The following is a 23,126-nucleotide window of genomic DNA, read 5'->3' as shown; positions in this document are numbered from 1 at the left end:
TTGTTGTCACTTGTTTGTTTAATTGTTTCTGTACAGAAACAAATTGTTCTGATACAAAACAATCCCACATTAGAAACATCTTCACAGACAGGGATTACATCGACTCACTGGCCTTCGAACGCCTTGGGATCCCCCAGGAGGAAGTTACTAATGTTGCTCTGGAGAGGAATGTCTGGAGCTCTCTGGTGGAGCTGTTGCCCCCGCGACCCGACTACGGATAAGAGGTTCATTTTGGAAGGGGGACCACACCCAATTCAGTAGCTTAATGCCAGTTATATGTGACCATACATTGATAACCTAAGGCAACCTTTTCAAAATGTCATTAGGCTTGAGTAGCATGTGACATGTCAAACTAGGGGGTTTTCATGATTCTGAATCCATTCCAAGCATTAGATTTGCATGAAAATCACTCCTTGCTTGGGCTAAATTCTGCCATAGTGACTTGCCCAAATGTGCCCAAATGTGATGACCTCATCACATGTGTGGTGACGGCTATGGCTGTTTTTAGCCCAAGGATTGTTTTTCGTATAGAACCAATGCTTGCAATGGATTCAGAATCATGAAAACCCCCTAGTTTTACATGTCACATGCTACTTAAAGGACAACTTTAGTTTTTTTCAACCAAGGTTCATGTTCATGAGGAGTGTTACTTTTTTCATTTGCTGCTTTCTTTCGTTTTAGTGATTTTAGCTGTTTTGACAGGGGGCGGGGGCATTCAAGCATGGGGCTAAATATGTATTTTTTTTACAAACTTTTATAGCGGTTTCTTTTTTCAATATTTACTATAGTCCTAATAGACCCCACGAAATTACATCTGTCCACAAAAGATCACGGGATCTACTGAATGTGAAGGTAGCCTACTGGGGGGAAGCCACACTGTGTGTATGTCAGTTTGACACATTCAGTAGATCCCGTGATCTTTTGTGGCCAGATGTAATTCTTTGGGTCTATTAGGACTATAGTAAATAATAAAAAAAATACATCGCTATGAAATGTTGTAAAAAATACATATTCATCCCCATGCTCGAATGCCCCTGCCCCCTGTCAAAAACAGCTAAAATCCCTAAAACAAAAGAAAAAAAAATCATCTTTTACTTTCTCTAATAGCAACCTAAAACATGAACCTTGGTTGAAAAAAACTAACGTTGTCCTTTAAAGCATAATGACATTTTGCCATATCCTATATACATATAATATAGGCCTATAGACATATAACTGTCGATAACTGGCATTAAGCTACTGATTTGGACGTGGCCCCCCCTTTTTTTACATTTCATAATGTAAATAGTATCCCAAGCGGCACATTTTACTACTTATTTTGATGGAAAGAGGCAAATTAGCACAAAACCCAACCGCCATTGAGGGCTTATATTAGGGGGGATAGCCAATAATGCACTTTTGCACAAAATAACACCTGGACCTCTTTGGTGGGGACGTAACAACTACAAATAAAGGTAAGAAAACCTTCTAGCATGGAATTCTCCTGTCAGGGGGTCTTTGCAAATAAAACATTTGAGAATCACCACTGTATGTCCCATAGGGCTAGATTTTGAAGGTGCGTTTTACCAATGGTAATACATAAATTGGCCTCGCTCTGCGCACATTCATATTATGAAAGGCATATCGGCCCGTGTTGAACGCACTGGCCCGTGTTGAACACACACACATTATGGCTTACCGCGTTCCTGAATATTTTAGCATTGTGGGAGTGTCCATATGTTAATTATTTTCGCTTTGCGCAATTTGCTATTAAGCCCCTTGACCTAAAGACACTCAGCGCATAACGATTAGACGTGGGTCTGACCACCTCATAAACGCAAAAAGCACTGTTTGATTTGACACTTGAGCGGCTCTGTGAGGCTGCTAGAGTGTTGCCATGTCTGTTTATTATAAGCGGCTTATTTTTCTGTAAAGTTGCTTTCTGTGTGGTTGCTTTTCTTGTTTCTAAAGTGGTTATGTGGGCTTTTCTCCTAATGTTGTTTAAACCAGTGATCCTCACACAGCACATTCCCATGTCAAGGATCCCCAGATGAATGCATTTGCCCAACTAAGGACGGCTAATCCAAAAATTTAATTAAAAGATTACTTTTGAAAATAGCAGATCTATACCAGCTCACAATGCATCACATTCATTCATTAAAACTATGAACTCTGACTGCAGGGGGATATATAATGATCATTATAACAATGTGCAAGAACATATTTAAAAAGAAGGAAGAACTTTATATTTGTGGACAATCAAAATATGTTTTTTTATTTTAATGTGGTGTCATTCAAATTAATCTGGATATGGCAGACTCACTATTTAGAAAATAAAAACATGGCACTTCATTTAAAATAGGTTACAGACCCCTGTTATATGCACTTATTTTTATAGACCTATTTACTTGTTTCTATGAGACATGGCAGTTTTGCGTCTTTTTAAAAAGAAATGTTGAGATTAGAAACGGCCATAATTCTTTCATTTCTCAACCTTAAAAATAAATAAAAACATCTCCATAATCCGTGGGAAGTTTGCTTTCATATGCTGTATCACACCCGATTCAAGTCTTCTTCAATAAAATGCTACGAGCGAACTCAGCGAAGACCATACCATCGGGGCCACAGCATTACGCAGCACGCATTCAACTCATTCCTTCGTCGTGACTTGAATGAAATAAAATATAATAAACGTTATTTTACTGGTGTTTTTCAATAGAAACAAATAAAGAGCGTGTGTAGGCTACTGTGTGCAAGTGCAACAGTGCATATACATGCATGCACTAGGCTATATTTCTTCCGTGTCGGGATGGTGATTGAGCTCTTCAAGTTCACAGCCCGTTTGTCTTTCATAAAAAAACATTGATATTAGCCTATAAACACTCATGGTTCTCTCATTTCTCAACCGTTTTATTAAATGTAAAAATCTCCATATTCCTTAGGAATCTTGCTTTTATTCGCTGTATGGTACATGGTTCTATCGTTATCGAATTAAACAATATCAAACGAACTTGCATGTTCGGGGGTTAGACGATTCTGGGAACATTACGCATGGATTGCCAATTTGCCAATATGCTGCTATCTACTCGCAGTTCCATTCCGATCTGAAAGGTAGGCCTATAGGTGGGTCTGTTCTTTTGAGGCATAAAGGTGATAGCATGCAGTGCAATAGGAATAATTAACCCAAATGTGACAAAGTCATGTCATGTCTTCTATGGTGCCAGCCTGAAGAAATGTAATAACACGATCCCCAAAGTGCGCATTCCGTATGTGACATCAGCTGACTGGTAAATAGAATAGTACGGACATGTTGATTGGGTACGTCTCAAACACGCCTTAAACACACCCATGACTAATTCAAGGCCGTTTTGCGCACTCCGCGGGGTGTAAAAAGCGCTTCTTAACATGCCCAAAATTGCAATATGACATACCACACGCCCCCAGATCATAATACTGTAATATGATTAGTAATATAGAAGTAAGTAAAATAGAAGTCCTAAATGGCACCCATAGTGTCATGGCAGAGGCGTCCTCTTCCCTGCGCGCATGCACGCACGCGCACACACACAGGTTTGTATTTCTATACTTGTGAGGACATCAACATTTAACTGTGAGCCTATAGAGCCGAAAAGTTGCAGATCTACAAGCTCCCAGTGCATTGCACTGCAACACGTTGTGAGCTTGTAGGTCGGCTACTTTTCCACAGGCAACTACGCATAAATTACGATAAACATTTTGGTTTGCGGTCAGGGTTAGGGCCGATTCATACTCCTATTTTACCGCTATTTCGGCGCTGTAGTGCCGAAATGATTTTGGCTCGTCAGAAAATGTCAGTAGCACCGAAGAGCCGACTTTAGGACGGTGCCCGGCCCACCCCCCCCCCGAACCTCAGATGACGTCACATTGTAGGCTCTACCAGCGCCAAACCGACTTTTATTCGGCTCTAAAATAGGAGTATGAATCGGCCCTTAGACTTGACTCAGGGAAGAGGACGCCCCTGCCATGCATAGTCCGCCATGGCACCGTTGGAGGTGCGACAGAGAAAGCATGCAGAACACCATCCTTCTGTATGAAATATTTAAATTGCAATCCCTAAACCTAAGATCTAAATGTCTGATCCTCATACAACCTGAATATTTTTCTAATTGAAAACCTCTCTCTCTTCCCTCTCGTGAGGAACCAGAAAAAAAAAGATACCTCACGAACAGTGCCAAATCCCTGAACCGGACGTTTACGGATTGCCCTGTAGACTATGAATGTTTGTCACAATTTCACTGCAATCTATCAGCGTTTGTCACTATTTCACTGCAGTCACGTCACTGTTTCACTGGAGCGTTTGTCACTTTATTTCACTGTCCGTGGCAAACTTTAGATTTTCTTTTTACACACCATTACCGAATGTCAAGTCTCCAGGTTTTCTTCCGAATCAGTATGACAATTATTTATTATGACACTATGGGACACCATAGTGATTCTCAAATGTTTTATTTGCAAAGACCCCCTTAAAGGAGAATTCCATGCTAGAAGGTTTTCTTTAGCCTGGTTAATAAACCAGACCGAATCAGCCGTTGGCAAAAAAAAATTGCCTACCGGCGGATTTCGGTCTGGAGAGGCTCAATTGTACGCCCATTTTCTACACACGAGAACGTGTGCGCCCAATAGGGACACGGTATGCAATATGGGCGGGCTTTGGTACAGTGACGTTCAATGCTTGAGACCTTTGACTGACAGTAGCTCTGACCAATTGCGTCAAAGAGAAAATGTTTCCCTGGAAATGAAATCCAAGCTGAGCCTCCCCAGACTAATATCCCGCGGATCCGTGCAATATTAGTCTGGTTTATTAACCAGGCTAGGTTTTCTTACCTATATCTGTAGTTGTTACGTCCCTACCAAAGAGGTCCGCAGGTGTTATTTTGTGCAAAAGTGCATTATTGACTATCCCCCCTAATTCAATTGCGCTTTTGCACAAAATAACTCCTGGACCTCTTTGGTCGTAACAACTACAAATAAAGGTAAGAAAGCCTTCTAGCATGGAATTCTCCTTTAATTCTTAGTGTTCAAATGGAACCAAATAGGGTTGTCTATTAATGTGTTTTCTGGTAATATTATTGTGCACTCATTTTGTATGTCTGTGGCAAAAACTAGAATGCTGACAAAAATGTCCACCACAAGCCAACATGGCGATGACCCCTGCTCAAATTCTGAATGAAGAATGGACCTTCTGGGCGGGAACCCCTGTTGGTGTTTCAAGCATGTTATACTTTAGCTATTGGAAAAGCTTGTAGGTCTGCTATGTTAGAAAATTCGTGAAAATGTGGCCCAAATGTTTGAATATAAAGCCAACAGTTTTTAACTCAAATCTTTGCTTCTTGCGGGGGGGACGGGGGGGGGGGGGGGGGGGACGGGGACGGCGACGACAGACACAACATATTTTCAGATGAGGGTCAGCGGCCAATTACATATAATTTTTGGCGTCCTTGACATGAAATATTGAGCACCACTGATATAGAAACATAGGTATTTCAGAAAACTGTCAGGGTTTAGAAGACAGGCCTAAATGGGTTAAAGAGTTTGAGAACCACTGGACGACTAGCAGCGCATCCAGCGCTCCCTCTTGCTGAGTGGGTATCCTCGGTCCACGCTCAGCTGCTCGTTGACCCTCCAGTACTGGTCCCCCTTGAAGAGGTACACCCTGCCATTGGTCCAGGTGAAGGCAGCGTCGGGGCGTGACGGGAGCCCTCCCGTGAACAGCTTGGACAGAGGTCTGGGGTACATACCCAGGCTGTTGTACTGAAGCTCGTCCCACTGCCACTGGTCCGGGCCCTGCGCGCGCACACACACACACACACACACACACACACACACACACACAAACAATTTTAACAATGTATTCACCACCAGAGCACACAAAGTTCCCAGTCCACTCCTGCACAGCTGCCCAGTGTCAAATCGCTCTCCATAGTGTAGCCGTAGTGTAGCCCGAAATCCACCCACACACAGCACTATAATGCCAGGCCTCTCTTCCTGACACACACACACACACACACACACACACACACACACACACACACACACTCACACACCATAGAGTATATATATCTATAGAGAAGACACCCGAGTTCTCCTCCCATCCACTTGCATTAAGTTGCTCAAAAGCGCATGAGGCATATTCACTCCTCCTTCCGGGTAGGAACAGAGTGCATTCTGGGACGGATTGCAATGGTGAGTGTCCCCAAACACATGAACGCGCTGCCGTTGAACGCGCACGAGCGTCGTCCGTCGTGAACGTGTACAATGATAGTCAACGGACAGCACGTTCATGTGTTTGGGGCCAGGCTGCAATACCTTCATTCGGCCACTATGTCCATTTCGCCTCAAGATTTCCTCTGGGTGCCTTCTCTATAAATATATATACTCTAAGACACACACACACACACACACACACACACACACACAGGAGACGATATACATGCAGAGATGACTTCATAGGGCCTAAATGGGACTTCAAGGACTTGTTTTTTTGGACCAAGTGTATTGACTGTACTCTGTTGCTGCTTTGCATTTCATCAACTATTCAAACTAATGCACCATCAGTGCAGGCATTATGCACCATTGTAACATGGCTGTATCAATGCTAGGTACCTTAATGAAGACCAGCTTCTTGTTCTTGTTCAGGTATAGGGCTGCATCGATGCTGGGGGGGATTCGTTTGACCTGCTTGGGGTATCCATAGTCCAGAAAGAACCTGGTGTACCTCCACACCTTGTCCCCTGTGACAACAAGGGGACATAACCAGTAAGACGCCTAAAGGCGAGAAGAGCAGATTAACGTCATCCGCCTCATTGCCCGGCAGACTGCTGGACAAGTGTGGTGCTTTGGCAGATATGGAATTAATTCTGTACTGGCCATATAAGGAGCATGTCTTGAGTGTACAGGGTTTGATGAGGCCAGATCAATATAGGCTTAACATTGACCTATGGACGACAGGTCACCATACGTTTGTAAATACATCGAAGATGTGAATATAACCCATTTTTAATGGATGCCTTGGCCTGGAAGAGAGGTCATCAGGTGGTCTCCAACCTTCTTAGTGTTTCAACCCTCAACCACTACACTCTCCAGTTGGCGGGTCAGCAGTGATTGGCGAAGTCACTGCTCCTCTCCTCCAGGCTTGCTCCTCTCCTCCAACTAACGGTGCACCTCCGTTGGTTGGTGCCCGACCAACCAACACACGGGAAATGCGCGATTCCACAGCGATTCCACAAGTTTTCCAGCAAAAACAATGAGCACAACTTACTGGAATTGCAATGGGAGCAATACTGCCTATTCACAAGAATAGAATAGACTTTACTATAACATTGCACATGGCATAGGACATTTGGAGCGCAGCTAGCTCCCAAAATCAGCATTAAAAAAAGAGAATTCAAAAAAGATAATTCAGATAAGATAGCATACAATCCTAGAACACACATGGGCAACTGGCGGCCAAATGCAGCCCCCACCTTGACTTAATGTGGCCCTCAGGTTAATATTGGAATACGAATATATTATTGATTTCAGCTGTTACAATTCCAATCATGCAAACATGACCCGCTATAATTGGTAGCTAAAAACAGTGCAAAGGATGCAATCATATACTTCAGTGCATCTATTTGTGATTCAGTGCAAAAGATGGTGCAATTAATTTAATCTGTCATGATTCAGTTCATCTGTCATATTGACGATATGTCCTCGGCTACTAATCGCACAGTGGCAGGGGAAACAAAACCTGTTAGAAGAAGTTCTGAAACATCTTTGTCTAAATAACCTTTTCATACACTGATGGCACCGCCTGAATTACACTGTTACTTTATACTGTAGCACCTTGGATTTTTGTCATATTAAGTAAGGGATAATGTCTGCCTAGGTCCATGTCGGGAGCTAATTCACCGGGGTTTAACCACCGACGCGACGGTTAATCACACTGAAGGTGAATTATCTCCCGACAATGATCACCTAGGCAGACATTATGCAGCTTATTACATAGCTGACTAATACATAAATGAATAAATCGACCCAAAACACAACAAAACAAGATATGTCCTTGCTTGCGGAATAATGAAAGTATCGTGCTGGCCGTCTGCCGAGCTGCAGCACTGTCAAAAAACAAGGAAGTGAGTAGATCAAATAGAATCCATTTCCGGGTACTGCTTCGTCTATTTCTCGCTGAAATGTTTTCAAAAATATTTTTGAGAGCAATCTTTAGTTGTAAATGTAAAGGACATTGTTTGTGTGTTTGTCATGTTGGAAACGTCAGTAAATCAAGCGGGGTGCAGCAGGTTCTCAGAGGATTTTAGGCAGCGGTCTGTTATAGAGTGGAGCGGTCTGTTATAGAGTGGAGCGGTCATTATCCAGAAATAACACACCGCTGAATTCTGCGATTGACCGATCAGAATCAAGCATTCAACCAAGCCATGTTATAACGGTAGTTAAATGTGTAAATCTTTTTTTTTTTTTACTTATTGCCATTCTAAATAAATAGTTCAAATAGTTGATCTACAGATAAACATAAAGACAATTCCCTGAACCATTGTAAGATTACATACATTCTTAAGGACAAACAAGTTTCAGAAGGCGTGGGGTGGTTTTATACGATAAATTAAGATCAATAATTTGTCACATTTAATGGAATAAGCTTGTTACGGACCACAGCCCTTGTGGTTATTTGATATGTGTGAAGTATAATAATTATTTATGGTGACTATTAAATTAGGATAATAAGTATAAGTTGGAAATGTATTATGTTTTATGGCATGTGACAAGTTTTGTTTCTTCTGTTCTCTGTTTATGAATGAGTTGCTGAAAATATGAGACTGTTTAGTCTAGTCTCTGGAGGGGGGTCTCCTGCACCCCCCGGAAATATACTTCTAATCAGTGTTTTCTTATTGGAAAAAATGTGCTGAAAATGATGAGCTATGATAAAAAGTTGTCAAAATGTCCCACCTACCTCAAAATCCACTGTTTTGTATATGGCTCTGGCAAAATTATGTAAATGCAAATATTAATTCACCAAAATTCCATAAATAGACATGGTAGTCTGAAATTTGTCATGGACTATCCTGACACATAAGGGTAAGTAGCAGAATAGCATTTTGGGGCTTGCTACCATTGTATTTATAAATATGACCTATATAATCCCCAGAAACACAGAAAGATATACTGTCCGCTTGACAAATGACAACAAAGATGGTAATTTTCCAGCACTTCTTTGTGAGTATCACTGCCCCACTTGTATATAGAAAACTTCCCATATCCATAAGCTTTAATTTAAGCCCAAGATGACCTTTCTATCTTGAAAATTACTCTTTCTGTAGCCAAAAGTCTGCACTATACCTCAAATCGGAGAAAATATGAAATTCAGTCAGTAGCTTTCTATAAGCCTAGAATCCAACAATAGGTTTCTATGTGCAAATAAGATGTCTAGACAGAGTTTTTAAGCAAGCTTTATAACATATAGCATAACATCACACACAAAACAACATCCTCTGTAATGAACTAAATACACACATTACAGTATCCTGCCCTGTACACAGGGAAATTTGAAAGCAACATTGTACAAACAGTGTCCACCATGTACACTAACTTGCACCATGCATAACAAAATGCACAGTCACATTAATCAGTCATCATAGAACTCGTCAGAGTCAACATTTTCCTCAAATTCCTCAATCTCGTTGTCTTCTTGTCCATGATCTCCAGTGTCAAGGAGATCAACCAGTGAGGTTGGTAGGACTGGACCGCAGGACCACACTGGTGTCAATTCCCCTTCGGTTTTCAACCATCCCTGCCCTTCATCATAGGGGTTTGGTTTTTCCACAATAGCTTCATCAGCTCGCTTGTATAAAGCAACACGGTGGTTCACACGTTGGATGTGTGGCTTCAGAGCAGAGTAGCATGGAGGAAGGCGAGCCAGGTCAACTTTAGATTTAGAACTGAGTTTGTCATCCGCCCCCACCATTTTCTGCAGCAACTTGGCACGGGCGACATCCACTGAAGACTCGTGACTCTGTCCATACAGCAGACACGTGAATTGCTCCAACTGCCTCATCACCTCAGGCTTGACATTCCAGTCGTCACCAAGCTGACGAAATGCCTCGTGAAACCTGGGATTCTTTTTAGAGTTCTCATTTTCTGCCCGAACCCGACCCGGCCCGGCCCGGCCCGACATTTTAGGGCCGGGCCGGGCCCAAAAAATATGCAAATTAGTAGGGCCGGGCCGGGCCTCGGGCTCTGTGTTTTTCTGTGATTTAATTTTTATTTTAATTTTTAATTTTTTTTATTATAAAAAATAATTTTGTTTGTGTAATGTTGTGTATTTATTTATTATGAAGAGGGTTGCGCTGCTGAATCTTGGCGATTCATTTTTACTATTGTGGAGTGAAGCGCAGTAGCGCACTTGCCACTGCCCACTTTCACTTTGTGAGAGAGAGAGAGTGCCTGCAGACAGGCGTGCGCGCGCTGCCTAGTGGTGCCGAGTGGCGAGTGAGTGCCACAGCCAATGGCCTGGGGCTCCTGCAGGTTGGTGTTGCGCACCGAATAGCCATTCGATCTACAAGCCCTCTGAGTCACATGTCACACAATGCATTCACGATCTAACACCTTTAGATAGAGATTGGTTCCTAACAGGGCCATAAATCAGGTGGCAGGTAGGGTATGCGAATCTGCGATGGCCGTGGGCGTGTCAGCCCCCCCCCTCAGCCTAGGTTAACAACAGGTCAGTCTAAAAAACAAAACAGAGTGCAATACTACAACAAAGAAGATGGATGTGATAAAAAAGAAAATCGAAACGGGAGAATACACTGTGATAGAAAACAAGAAGGGGAAGGCAAGCGTGTGGAAGACCTTCAAATTGGTCTTGGACGCAGAAGGCAACCCGTTACTTTACGCACAGTGTACTAGTTGCAAGGCACTACTCTCGTATGACAGCAGGAAGACTGGGACATCATCATTGGGTCGCCATGCTGAAAAAGTTTGCCCAGGGGCACCAGCGCCAGGAGCCTCGCAGACGAATTTAAAAGCATTCGTTGTAAAGAGTGCTGAAACTGTCCCTCTGCGGGTCAAGCAGGCAGTGACAAAACAATGTGTCAAATTCTGCGCAAAGGACATGAGGCCGTTCTTAATTGTGGAAGGGGAAGGCTTTCTCGAATTGGCCCAGGAGCTGATAAACATCGGGGCTACGCACGGAAAAGTGCCTGCGAGCTCCGTTATCCCGTGCGCGAACACTATACAAAAGCACTGCAAGGCCATGGCTGAGGAGAAAAGGGGGGCCTTAATAGCGCAGTTAAATATGCACTTAAAAAAAGGAGGCACGGTCGGAATGACAACCGACATGTGGACCGATGACTATAGGAAACTTCACTACATGGCCATTACATGCCATTATGTGGCGGACGATTTTAGTTTGGTTGGGAAGAACCTGGCCACAATGATGTTTCCCCTGGAGGAAAAAAAAACCGGGGAAAACATCAGGAGAGAGCTCGTCAAGATCCTGGTGACGAGATTTGGTCTTGAAATCCGCTTTCTCTGTCCAAAATCGTTTGGGTCACTGACCAGGGCTCGAACATTGTCAAGGCCCTAGAGCCCTACGTCAGACTTGACTGCCAGGATCACGTTCTGAATACTGTACTCAGGCATGGGCTGAACGTTGATGACGCTCTTAAAGAGAAGGCCTCCGACATAGCGGAAACAATAACCGCAGCGAAAGCCCTTGTGAGGTAAGCTTTGTTTACCCCTGGCCTATACAATACATAACACTTTGATGGATATGATTATGATACTATAATTAGGTTATTATACTTTGTCATGTCGGTTATAATTATGTGTAACCTAAACCTACACATTTATAAAAGCATATATAGTTTGCGTAATGTCCAATTGTAATTTGTCCATGCTTTGGTTTTAATACTTATTCTTTTATTATTAATCAATAGATATGCCAAGCAGTCGGGGTTGCAAGCGTCTCTTTCCAAGACCCTGCTGCAGATGGTGGACACGAGGTTCAGCTCTGTATATATGTCACTGCGTTCTATCCAGGACATATATACAGAGCTGCACGAGAAGATGGAGGCTCGTGGCGAGGCTGATAAGGTGGATAAAGTTGCCCCCGACATGCTGGCCTTTCTTGTGGCCTTCCTCGAGCCCTTTCGGGACGCACAGCGCGAGCTGGAGGGGGACAAATACTGCACTCTTCAGCTCGTCTGTCTGTGGTCAACAAAGCTGAAGGCTCATTGTCGGCCAGACCCACTCGACACGGCACAGCAGGCTTTTGTTCGTCAGCGCCATGCGGAGTGGATGGACAAGAAGATCGTACTGCATGATCTCCACAAGGCTGCAACCTTTCTGTGGCCCAAATACAATCAGCTTCGCATGCTGGACAGGCACGAAAGGGACAATGTGCACGAGTATGTGAAGTTGCGTTTAGCAGCAGGTCTGCCAGCAGCAGCGGTGGTTGAGGAGGAGGAGGAGGATGCCGCTGGCATTGCGAGTGGTGATGAAGAAATTGCAGCGGCTGCTGCGCCCGCTCCTAAACGCGCACGTCCTGCATTTGATGCATGGGAGAATGTGTTTGCAGAGGAAGAGGAAGATGATGAGTTGGAGAGCTACATCAGACAGAGGCCAACTATGAGCGACGAGAAGGATGTGCTGGGCTGGTGGAACTCAAACGGCAAAACATACCCAAAACTGTCTCAGTTGGCAAGACAAATTCTTTGTGTGCCAGCCAGCAGCAGCAGCAGCGAGAGAGTGTTCAGTGCAGCAGGCCGCACTATCGAGGAGAGGCGAACACGACTTGCTCCTGAAACGGTCGACGCACTTCTCTTTCTCCATGCGCAATAGGCCATTAGGAATAGGATAAAGATCGATTTACTGTGTGTTGCGCTTTGTGTGTTTTTTATATATTTCTTTTATTTAAAATGTTAAAGTTTGAAGTGCTCTTTGTATTTATATTTTAGGTGTTCAAATTGGCTATTTTTTATTTTATTGTGTGCAAGAAACACGGTTTCTGCCTATAGCCCTTTTTTATTGCAATTGCAATCACTGACACTGTTTCACTTTATCGCTGCTGTTTTAACTGTTATTTGAATCCGTTTACTTTAGTTATTGCACTACGAGTTTATAGTTAATATTTTTTATTTTCTTTTTTTGCTGCTGTTTTTTAAGCAAACAGAAACTCGGTTTCTGCGATTTTCTTTTCTTCAGTTTATATATATATATGTGCGTGTGCGTGTTCAATGATTATTAATGTTGGTTTGTTAACTGCCTGTTATTATTTTTAATAAAGTGTTTGATTGTGGAGTTAAAGTATCGTTTGCTGTGTGATATTTTATAAATATGGTAGCCAAATAGTAATGGTCAATCAATGATAAATGAATGATAGAAAGAACAAAGATTCAAACTCAAAGGCTTTAAAGTTTATTTTGCAAAATGATGATGATTGAAGTGCCTGCCCTGCACTGTGTCGACAACAACAGAACATTCCTGCCTGGCCAGATGAGAGGAGGAGGAGGTGAGCGAGGTGTTAGTTGAATAGTTCATGTGTTTAGGAATAGACAAAGGAAACAAAGCAAGAAAGCATTAACAACAAACAACATTAGCATCCCGTCCGCGCTCCGCCTCATCGCATTTAAGATGCAGGCACGCAGCCCCACGGCTCAAGCCTCACATTCCACAGTACACGGCACGCACAGTGACAGTACAACACACTATGAAGTTAAGTCACACACAGTAAATCACAGTAAATCAGTAGCCCGTTGTGTATTATGGTCTATTGGTCTATCTGTAATGTTATCATTGGACATGCTGTGAAAGAATTTAAGAAAGTTTCCATTTCGCCGATTATAATTAGTAGGCTAATATAATTAAGTCTTTTCTTGACTCACCACTCTAGAATGGCATTGGCGCCTATGCGCCTATGCCATCTAGTGGCGATATCTTTTCTTTTTTTTTTCTGGCTTTTTCCGGGCTTTGGGTCTAACATTGCGGTAATTAATAGGGCCGGGCCGGGCCTCGGGCCCATCCAGTTAGGGCCGGGCCATGCAGGGCTTCAAATTTCGGGCCCGATGAGAACTCTAATTCTTTTCCAGCTTTTTCAAGGGCCCCACCTTCCCCTTCCCTTTGAATGCACTGGTGCAGTCTTCTCAACTGAACACATAGAATCCCAGAAGAGTGGCACAGTAGTCTTCTCCCAGGGATTCCGCAAGCTCAGTGAGGTTGAGAAGTTGGCGATGCTTCCCTGATCCTGTGTCTAGGTACACCGTCAACTTGATGGCATGAGCATGGTACAGAAGAATAGCAAAAATGTCTGTGTCTGGTGTTCTGACCACAGCACTCTCGTATCCTAGCGCAGCAGCATAATGAAGGTACAGCACCACCCTTGTGTCAGTTTCTTCCTGGTTGCTGTAAATTTCAGGGCGCTCACACACCTCAACCTGAAACACAGGGCCATTGCATTTTGATTACTTCACCACCAATTCTAGATCTAGACAAAAAATCTCAATAAGAAGAATATAGGCTTCCTATTTACCTTTCCATTTGATGAGGCCAGTTGATGGGCTTTCCCCTCCACGATCAGCACTGCCATCTCTGTTCTCTCCAGCCTTGAAGCTGCATGTTGGTCACTCCATACACGTAGCAGGAGCTGGCAAAACTGCTTTTTGTTGTCGTCATTGGCAAGAAACGTCTTGAAGTCATATGGCTTCCTAGTTGCTGGTCCAGCCAGAATTATTCTATCTGAGCTGCCCCGCCTCAACCTTTCTTGGGATTTGATTGATTCTGGATGGTAACTGTCAGTTGAGAACAAAAAGTGCTTCTTGGCCACCATTTGATCAAGTATCTGCAGACATATTTCACCACAGGTTGGGGGAAGGTTGGTAAGAACATGAAGCAGTGCCATGCCATCCTGGATGAAGAGAGCATCCTTGGGGTAGGTCAGATTTCCAGGGGTTGAATCTTCCAGAAGGTAGTGCAAGAAGGAGGCTTTATTGGTCTTGGAGAAAAAACCATCCTGTGTCCCTAGGCTGGGGGGTACAGGCACCAGGCAGTATTTCATCAGTTCTTCCAAGACCAATGGCTCATCTTGACTCTGAGACTTAACGAGGAGCTGGAATGCAATGTTGCTTTGCTCCTGATACTGAATAACCTGGAATGATACAACGTGGTGTTATGTTGATGTGGTGTTTAACATTACAAATATAATGTAAAAAATAAAGATTACCACTTAAAATGCAACACTACCTTCCCCTGTGAGGATGTAAGGGTGACCTTCTTATGGCAAGCCTATGTGCTCCTTGATGGGGTCTTTCTGTAGGCGTTTCATTAGCTTTTCAGAACGATAATTTGAGTTCTCGTGCCCATTCAGTTTCAATTGTTCGACATAGACCAAGCGTAAGGAAGCTAGCTGTAGGACTTCATTTTGCTGGATGATATGAGTTTTAATGTGTTCCAATACCGAGATGAATGCTTTTTCATGGGCAGCTGACATACAATCCTGTTCAGTACCCTTGGCTCCTTTGGCTCTTTGAATCCTGCGTTCATAGTTAGTGAATGCTGTGTGGAAAGATTTAAAGCATGAATGGTGATGTTTGGCCTCTCAAGGTGCCTTTCACCTGTCTATGAAGTCGAACTAGACCCATTTTCTCTGCCCTTGATTCAATTTTCTCCCATGCATTTGTTTTGTTCCTATAAGATGAGAACAATTCAGGTCTCTCTGTTTTCCGATGACTGACTTTGATCGCAACTTTGTTACAAAAAATGCACTCTGGTGGGAAGATGGGACCAGACGACGATCGGCGAGGCGATCGATACCCCCCTGAGGTTGATGGTTCTGGTTCGGCATCATGTTTTAGGAGATTAAGGTTGGCAGTAAAGCGCCGATAACAGTTGCGGTGATATCCAACACTTTCCAGGTCATCAGGCAGAGTTGAAGGGATCTGGTCACAGACTGACTGCATGCGATATGTTACCTTGGTTGTTTGGAGGATAGTGTTGAAGGTGTGTGTAGTGAAGGAGGGAAGTCAGCTTTATAATTTATGCATTGATTAGCCCAATGCACAACAGCCTTGCAGTCACAGTTAAATCTGTGGTCAATAAGTTTGACCCAGTTTCAAGGCTATAATTTAAACAGTCACACCTGGCCTGAGTCAAATTAATAAATATGTTAAAAGTAGATTTATTTTTGTTATGGTGGCAGGTTTGCACACCAGATGCAAATGTGATATATATATATCCAAATTATGTTGGATATTTTCATATCAAACATAAAAGAAAATATATATTTATTTTGAACACCATTTAAAAGCATTTTCCCTGCTGAAGTATTCACTTTTTATATTTCAAACCTAAGGTATGCAGTACATTGCAGTACATTGTTAAATTCTAGGCTTGTGGAAAACTGACTTGAATATACAATTTTCTCCGATTTGAGGTATAGTGCAAACCTTTGGCTACAGAAAGAGTAATTTTCAAGATAGAAAGGTCATCTTGGGCTTAAATGAAAGCTTATGGATATGGGAAGTTTTCTATATACAAGTGGGGCAGTGATACTCACAAAAAGTGCTGTAAAATTACCATCTTTGTTGTTGTTTGTCAAGCGGACAGTATATTTTTCTGTGTTTCTGGGGATTATATAGGTCATATTTATAAATACAATGGTAGCAAGCCCCAAAATGCTATTCTGCTACTTACCCTTATGTGTCAGGATAGTCCATGACAAATTTCAGACTACCATGTCTATTTATGGCATTTCGGTGAATTAATATTTGCATTTACATAATTTCGCCAGAGCTTTATACAAAAAAGTGGATTTTGAGGTAGGTGGGACATTTTGACAACTTTTTATCATAGCTCATCATTTTCAGCACATTTTTTCCAATAAGAAAACCCTGATTAGAAGTATATTTCCGGGGGGTGCAGGAGACCCCCCTCCAGAGACTGTACTAGTTGGCTACAGTCCTACTCAAGTGAATGGACATGGCTGTGAGTGACAGGTCCCTGATTGGACCTGCCCCTCTCTTCCTTATTGGTTCTCCCCCCGACAACACCAGTTTCCTGTTGGCTGGGCACTCTTCCTGTCGCTCTATAAAAGCTCAGTTGAACTTGGACTTCACCAGGGGACGACAGCATATCTGCAGCAGAGACTCGATCCCTCTAGTCCTCCGCTCATTTGCATGCCATGTGTTCAGTTTTGTTCTTTATTAGTTATTCTGTTCATTCTGCCGTAAGTGATGCCTTAGATATATTTTGTTTTGTTTATATTGCCCAGTTCTTTAAAGTGGCTGTAAAGCAAATTATGCTATTTTATTATAGACATATATTACACATGTAACACGGTCATCTATGAAACCCTGGAAAAAAATGAACTTTATTTTACAGCACTGTGGAATAAGACCATTTCGCGTTTTTTTATCATATCTGCGGGGGGGTCTATATTATCATATCACCGCGTGACGTATCACGGTGATATTTAAATATGTAATGAGCCCACTGCCGAAGCTCCGCCCCTACCTGGCTAGCTACTAATACTAGCTAGTAGCTACTAGCTTGCTGTGCTGTTGTTGTTGTCCCCACGCTCCCTCTACCACCACCACTACAGAATCCCTACAGCTAGTAGACGGTACTTTTTCGTTTGTTGGTTTAGCTTTTGGCCTTTTGCTCGTTATCATGGCTCCTTGTCGCAAATGCGTTTTACCTGCCTGCCATGCACGCCAAGGGGGTTCCATTTGTTTATTCGTGTTCCCCAAAAACGATGAAAAGAGACAGAGGTTGATGGCGTTTGTGTAGCGCCACGGCGGGAGAGATGTGCAAATCACCACCTCCACTGCCTACCTATGCAGCCAACATTTCACCGCCGATTGTTTCTCAAACTGGCAACGGAGACAGCTAGGTTTTACAGACAACCCACTGATGTTGGTTAGTGGTGCCGAGCCGACCATATATTTCGCCGCTGGGGCCGGACTCCCTCCAACTCCTCTCCCCCCACCTGTATCACTATCTACCGTCGTCAACAGGCCTGTTGCTTCCCATGTAAGTTTCCAGCAGTACTTGTTATTATAATTATACTTTTTTATTTATGTCTACTAGTCTGGGCTCTATTTTCTGCTAAACGACAAAATGGTCAATGTTACGTAGCGTTTGTAGTGTGTATCGTATCATCCACTGTAACATAGTGCATAGACCATAGTCCATGATTTGACCATCGACCAAATACAGAAAGTATTGCACTGTACCGGAAAGTGTTGGTAGTAGCCTAGTCTGGTTGCAGTGTGTTTCCTGGATGTGAGTAATTAGGAAATATTGCGCTCTGCTCTTTGATAAAGTTATGCCTGTGTTGTGTTGTCCACTGAAATAATTTGCCAACGTCTCCAAAACATTTTTCTGGTGATGATAAACAGAACACAATAGAACATGTGCAATGCATCTTCACTGATTGTCACAAAACACCATGTGCATTTCATGTATTGTAGGTAAGGGTTTACCCCCCCAAGTGTACAGGGGCATAAGGGGCGAGACTCAAGACTGATGCTACAGTTATATAGGCCATTACAAGTGGACATTCACATTATTTTATTTTCTACATACAGATTTACGAGGGTGTTATTGATCAGGACATAGCCTGCACTATTGTTTACATGAGCAGAAGTAGGCTATGTCTGAACAAGTAATTTATACTGTTATCTTATCTGTTCACAAAGCAGGCCCTTCCATCCACAAGAGAGACCCAGGGCTGTATTTTGCGTGTCTTAAGTACCAGGTCTTATTCCCTAACTTGAGTAAACTAAAGACCTGGAGGCGTGATCAATGCCATTTGGCTATTCTGAGTGGCCAAAGAGCATTGATCACACCTCCAGGTCTTTAGTTTACTCAAGTTAGGGAATAAGACCTGGTACTTAAGACACGCAAAATACAGCCCACAGAGTCAGTGTGACAAAGTCACTACCCGAGAAATTGGGGTTCAGACTGACCGCTCTGTGGGGAGAAGAACAGTTGCAACGCAACTTGCCAGAAGAACCCTCATTAGCAGCAAGAGTGAAGGTTGGTCAAGTTATTACGGTAGTTTGTAATTGTCTGACAGATTCTATTGATGAACAATATAATTTTTGAGGGAAAATCACTTATTGAATAGAATATAACGGAACCTATTAATTAGTCATTGGACACAGACAGTACATTATGCTGCATACTGATGTTCATTGTCAAAGTATTTGTATACTATGTGCAGTGACAATAAATGTAATCTAATGTAATTACTGCTGTCAGAATATCCTATAATATATTATTCGGTCATTGGACACAGTACATTGTGTTACACATTGTGTTACACAATGTACTAAAGCTTGGTAAAATCACTAAACTAAATATTATATCAGACTCGATCTAACTATTCCATTCCTTGACAAACATTGGCTTTGCAATTTTTCAGAGTTACTTTGCCCTGTTGAGGTTGTTGATCTTTTGAGAGACTGAGAGGGGGTGAAGTTGGAGTTATCAAACATAATCTGTATGACCCACAGTTTAAAACACAACACTGGTGTTTACACAATGTTCTTTTTGGACGATGTGACGCCTCCTCAGAAGGTGACTGAGAAAGCTCAGTCCAGCAATAACTGAGCTAGCTGCTTCATTGCTCTGTGTACATTTTGCGAGCCATCACAGTCCCTCCTCCTTGGTAGCCTACAGAGAGACGCTACTTTTGTGGTGGGTGTATTTGGAGGCATCTAAACTGTATATAACACTCTTATTCTTATATGTTCCAGGTTCTCAAGCTACGGTGGCCACTAAGACTGTTGGTGTGGGCACTCTGTTTCAGTTGCCTCTAGGCACATCTCTGAAGAGGAAAGCTTTAGTGCCAGCTGAGAGCCCGGCAGCAAAGCAACCTCTGTTAGAGCTGCTATCTTCTCAGGAGTCTGAGGTCCAATCTCGGTTCAGAAGAGGACACCACCTACCGTCCCAGCACGTCTAAATTAGATGATGACATTAATGAACGGTAAAACAAGAATTGCTTGTTATATCCATAGCATCCATATTCTGGACATGCCATAGCTGAACATTTAGCCAAAATGAAAAAGATCTGTAGATCTTCTATTTTCTCTATCTGATGTACAACATATAGTACAGCGGCTAACAGCCATATTGTGAGAGAACCTTTCACTCGTGGATACAAGCGTGAAATTTGGCATGAACATGCCTCTGGGTCACCTCTTTAACTTTTCCAACCGAGCCAACGCAAATTCCAAAATGGCGGCCATTTTTCAAGATGGCCGCCAAAAAAAAAAAAACATTTGTGGCGGTTCTGGACAACCGTGGGTGTGGCCGACTCGAGACCGGGCACTGCACTCCCTGTGGGTGTGTGGAACGTGTGTGTCGAATTTGAAGTTGGTGGGGCGAACGGTTCTCGGGTTACGTGGATTACAAATGTACACACGCACACAAAAATCGTGAAATATAGAAGATCATTGGAACGGTTGTTCGCTTAGTGATACAAGCGTGAAATTTGGCATGAACATGCCTCTGGGTCACCTCTTTAACTTTTTTAACCGAGCCATCCAAGAATCCAAAATGGCGGTGCTATTTCAAGATGGCCTATGTCTACATTTCTTACAAATTTTAGGAAAAAATTCACCATTATAGATGGATAGATAAATAGTTTTTGAAAATTTTTGAAAATTCTTTGTAATTGTTTTTTTTATTCTTTATATTATTTTTTTTATTTTTTTGTTATTTTTCATACTGAAGTGGCTAGAGCCATATTGGGAGAGAATCTTTCACAAGGTTATACAAGCGTGAAATTTGGCATGAACATGCCTCTGGGTCACCTCTTTAACTTTTTTAACCGAGCCAGCGAAAAATCCAATATGGCGGTCATTTTTCAAGATGGCCGCCAAATAAAAAAGGCCTTTTGTGGCTGTTCTGGACAACCGTGGGTGCGGCCGACTCGAGACCGGGCACTGCACTCCCTGTGGGTGTGTGGAACGTGTGTGTCGAATTTGAAGTCGGTGGGGCGAACGGTTCTCGGGTTACGTGGATTACAAATGTCCACTCCCTTCCTAGCATTTTAGTCTAAGTTTCAGCTGTTGACGAAATTGTCAGTATATTTAGACTTAGTTTTAGTCATCATAGCTTAGTTTTCATGTAGTTTTCGTCAGTGGAAAAAGGTAGTCGACGAACATTTTTCGTCTTAGTTTTAGTCGACAAAAACAACACTGTTAAAATGGTAAATGGTGCATTTATATAGCGTCTTTATCCAAGGCGCTTTACAGAGATTTTGCATTACATTCACCCATTCACACACACATTCATACACCGATGGTGGCGGAAACCATGCAAGGCACCAACCAAGCACATCAGGAGCAATTAGGGGTTCAGTCATGTGTCTTGCTCAAGGACACTTCGACAGCAACTCTGTGGGAGCCCGGGTTCGAACTGGCAACCTTTCGGTTACCATCCAGCCACTCTACCCCTGAGCCATCGCCGCCCCTACACTGTTCTGCCGGACTCACGTCCCGTTACACGTATGTCGTTAGTACGCCATACAAGGCCGGTTAAGACTCACCCGTGGCTTCTGCGTGCCGTTAAGGTTAGGGGTAGGCATGATTATGTCATGTTACAACATGACGTAATGATATCATCCTGATGACTACAAAACAATGACTACAACATGACGTAACGATATCATCCCGATGACACTACAAAACAATGACTACAACATGACGTAACACGTAACATGACCCCAAAATGAATTCTGCCCAGGCTACAGCAACAGCAACCAGTGTCTTGACTGTAACTGCCTTTCTGTCCCCGTTCTCCCCAGCCTGAGGTACAATGACTTCAGCGAGGAGGCTTTCGAGCTGCTGGACCAGTGTGATAAAATCAGATACTGAAGAACCAAGATGTCCCCCAATGTCTGTGAGAGAGAGTGAGAGAGAAACTTGTCCAGAAAGAGATGATTCACTTTTTGGGTCAGAGATGCACTTCCCTGAGGGGGGACAAAAACAAAAAAAAGGCATTTTCTTTTATTGAGTTAGAAAATGGTGGCCAAGAAGAACTCGAGTTCTTGCCAGAGCACTTTAAAAGCTGCACCGAAAATTGTTTAAAATGTATGTTTGAAATTACTTAATAATTAATGTCATTAATGTAACTTAATAATTAAAATGACTCGGACTCCCAGGTGGCTCCCATTACTATTAGTCACAATGAGAGACACTACTGGTTTCTTACCACCAGGGGGCTCAATTGAGTCAAGTAATCGACCAGCGCTGCATGGGCATGTATATTGTATCTGACCCACTTCTTTTCACTTTGTGGCTGTGACGGAGTCCGACTCCCCGCCCGGCCGCCCGGGGGTAGTTTCTATGAGACAAGCCTGAACCTCAGACATATTGTTCAGGTCAGATATGATGGTGCCGCCTAACACCGTTTATTACTGTTTCACGCTTTCACCAGTAAATGGCAAACATTCTTTCCTCGCCCGCAGAAGGGCCACAAACAACTTCCAACATGACGGTATATGGATGTATCATTAGCTGTGGGTGTGTGTGTGTGCGCCATTATATTAATTGTGCCTGTGGGCAGTGCTACGTGTGTATAAACCACGGAGTTAGCGAGTCATTTAGACCTGGAGGACTTGGAGCCATCCATGCACCTTAATCACAGCTAGGGGAATACCATTCATTTTCAACATTGAGTGATCCTAAGTTGTTACCATAGCCACACTCATTTGAGGCCTGGCGGTTTTGTGAGCCTATCAAGCCTGCCACGTTGAGGTAACGTAAAGCAAGTGCTCCTCTAACCCCGAACGAGGCTGTTCATTTTAAATGGACCAGTGAAGGAGGCTGTTCGTTTGAAAGCCCGGCACACATGGTTTCTGTTCTAATGAACGTTCTGAACAACTGTTAACTGTGTTGGAATAAAGCTTATTGGCTTAGAGAGCATTTGGTTCATTGTCTGATTCCTTTGGTTAGTGTCACTGTTGTGCAGCCTAACACATAGGCCTATATGATGATTTCAGGTGTTACAGTACAGTACAGTAGAGGGACCCCCTGGGGACCCCCACATGGTAACTCTGTCATTTCTCAACCGTTTCAGAAGTGGGGCGGGTCACAGGCACCGGCCCGGCC

At 43.0% G+C, this 23,126-nt stretch overlaps 1 protein-coding gene across 1 annotated transcript in view; it reads right to left on the bottom strand.

Moving 5' to 3' along the window:
* Positions 1-5,416: 5,416 nt before the first annotated feature.
* mmp19 (matrix metallopeptidase 19) overlaps positions 5,417-23,126 on the bottom strand; it is a 68,699-nt gene continuing 50,989 nt past the window's right edge. Inside the window, exons 8-9 of the mRNA XM_083790951.1 lie at positions 6,622-6,749; positions 5,417-5,802 (exon numbers count right to left, since the gene is read on the bottom strand). Of these exons, the coding sequence (XP_083647077.1) occupies positions 5,569-5,802; positions 6,622-6,749 (362 nt within the window). The 3' untranslated portion in view covers positions 5,417-5,568. The remainder of the gene's footprint in view (positions 5,803-6,621; positions 6,750-23,126) is intronic.

The sequence above is a fragment of the Protomyctophum parallelum genome (genome assembly GCF_964188405.1).
Source record: "Protomyctophum parallelum genome assembly, chromosome: 19".
NCBI classification, from domain to species: Eukaryota; Metazoa; Chordata; class Actinopteri; order Myctophiformes; family Myctophidae; genus Protomyctophum; species Protomyctophum parallelum.
The sequence above is the reverse complement of the archived record's forward strand: the minus strand, read 5'-3'. Positions and strand labels throughout refer to the sequence as shown.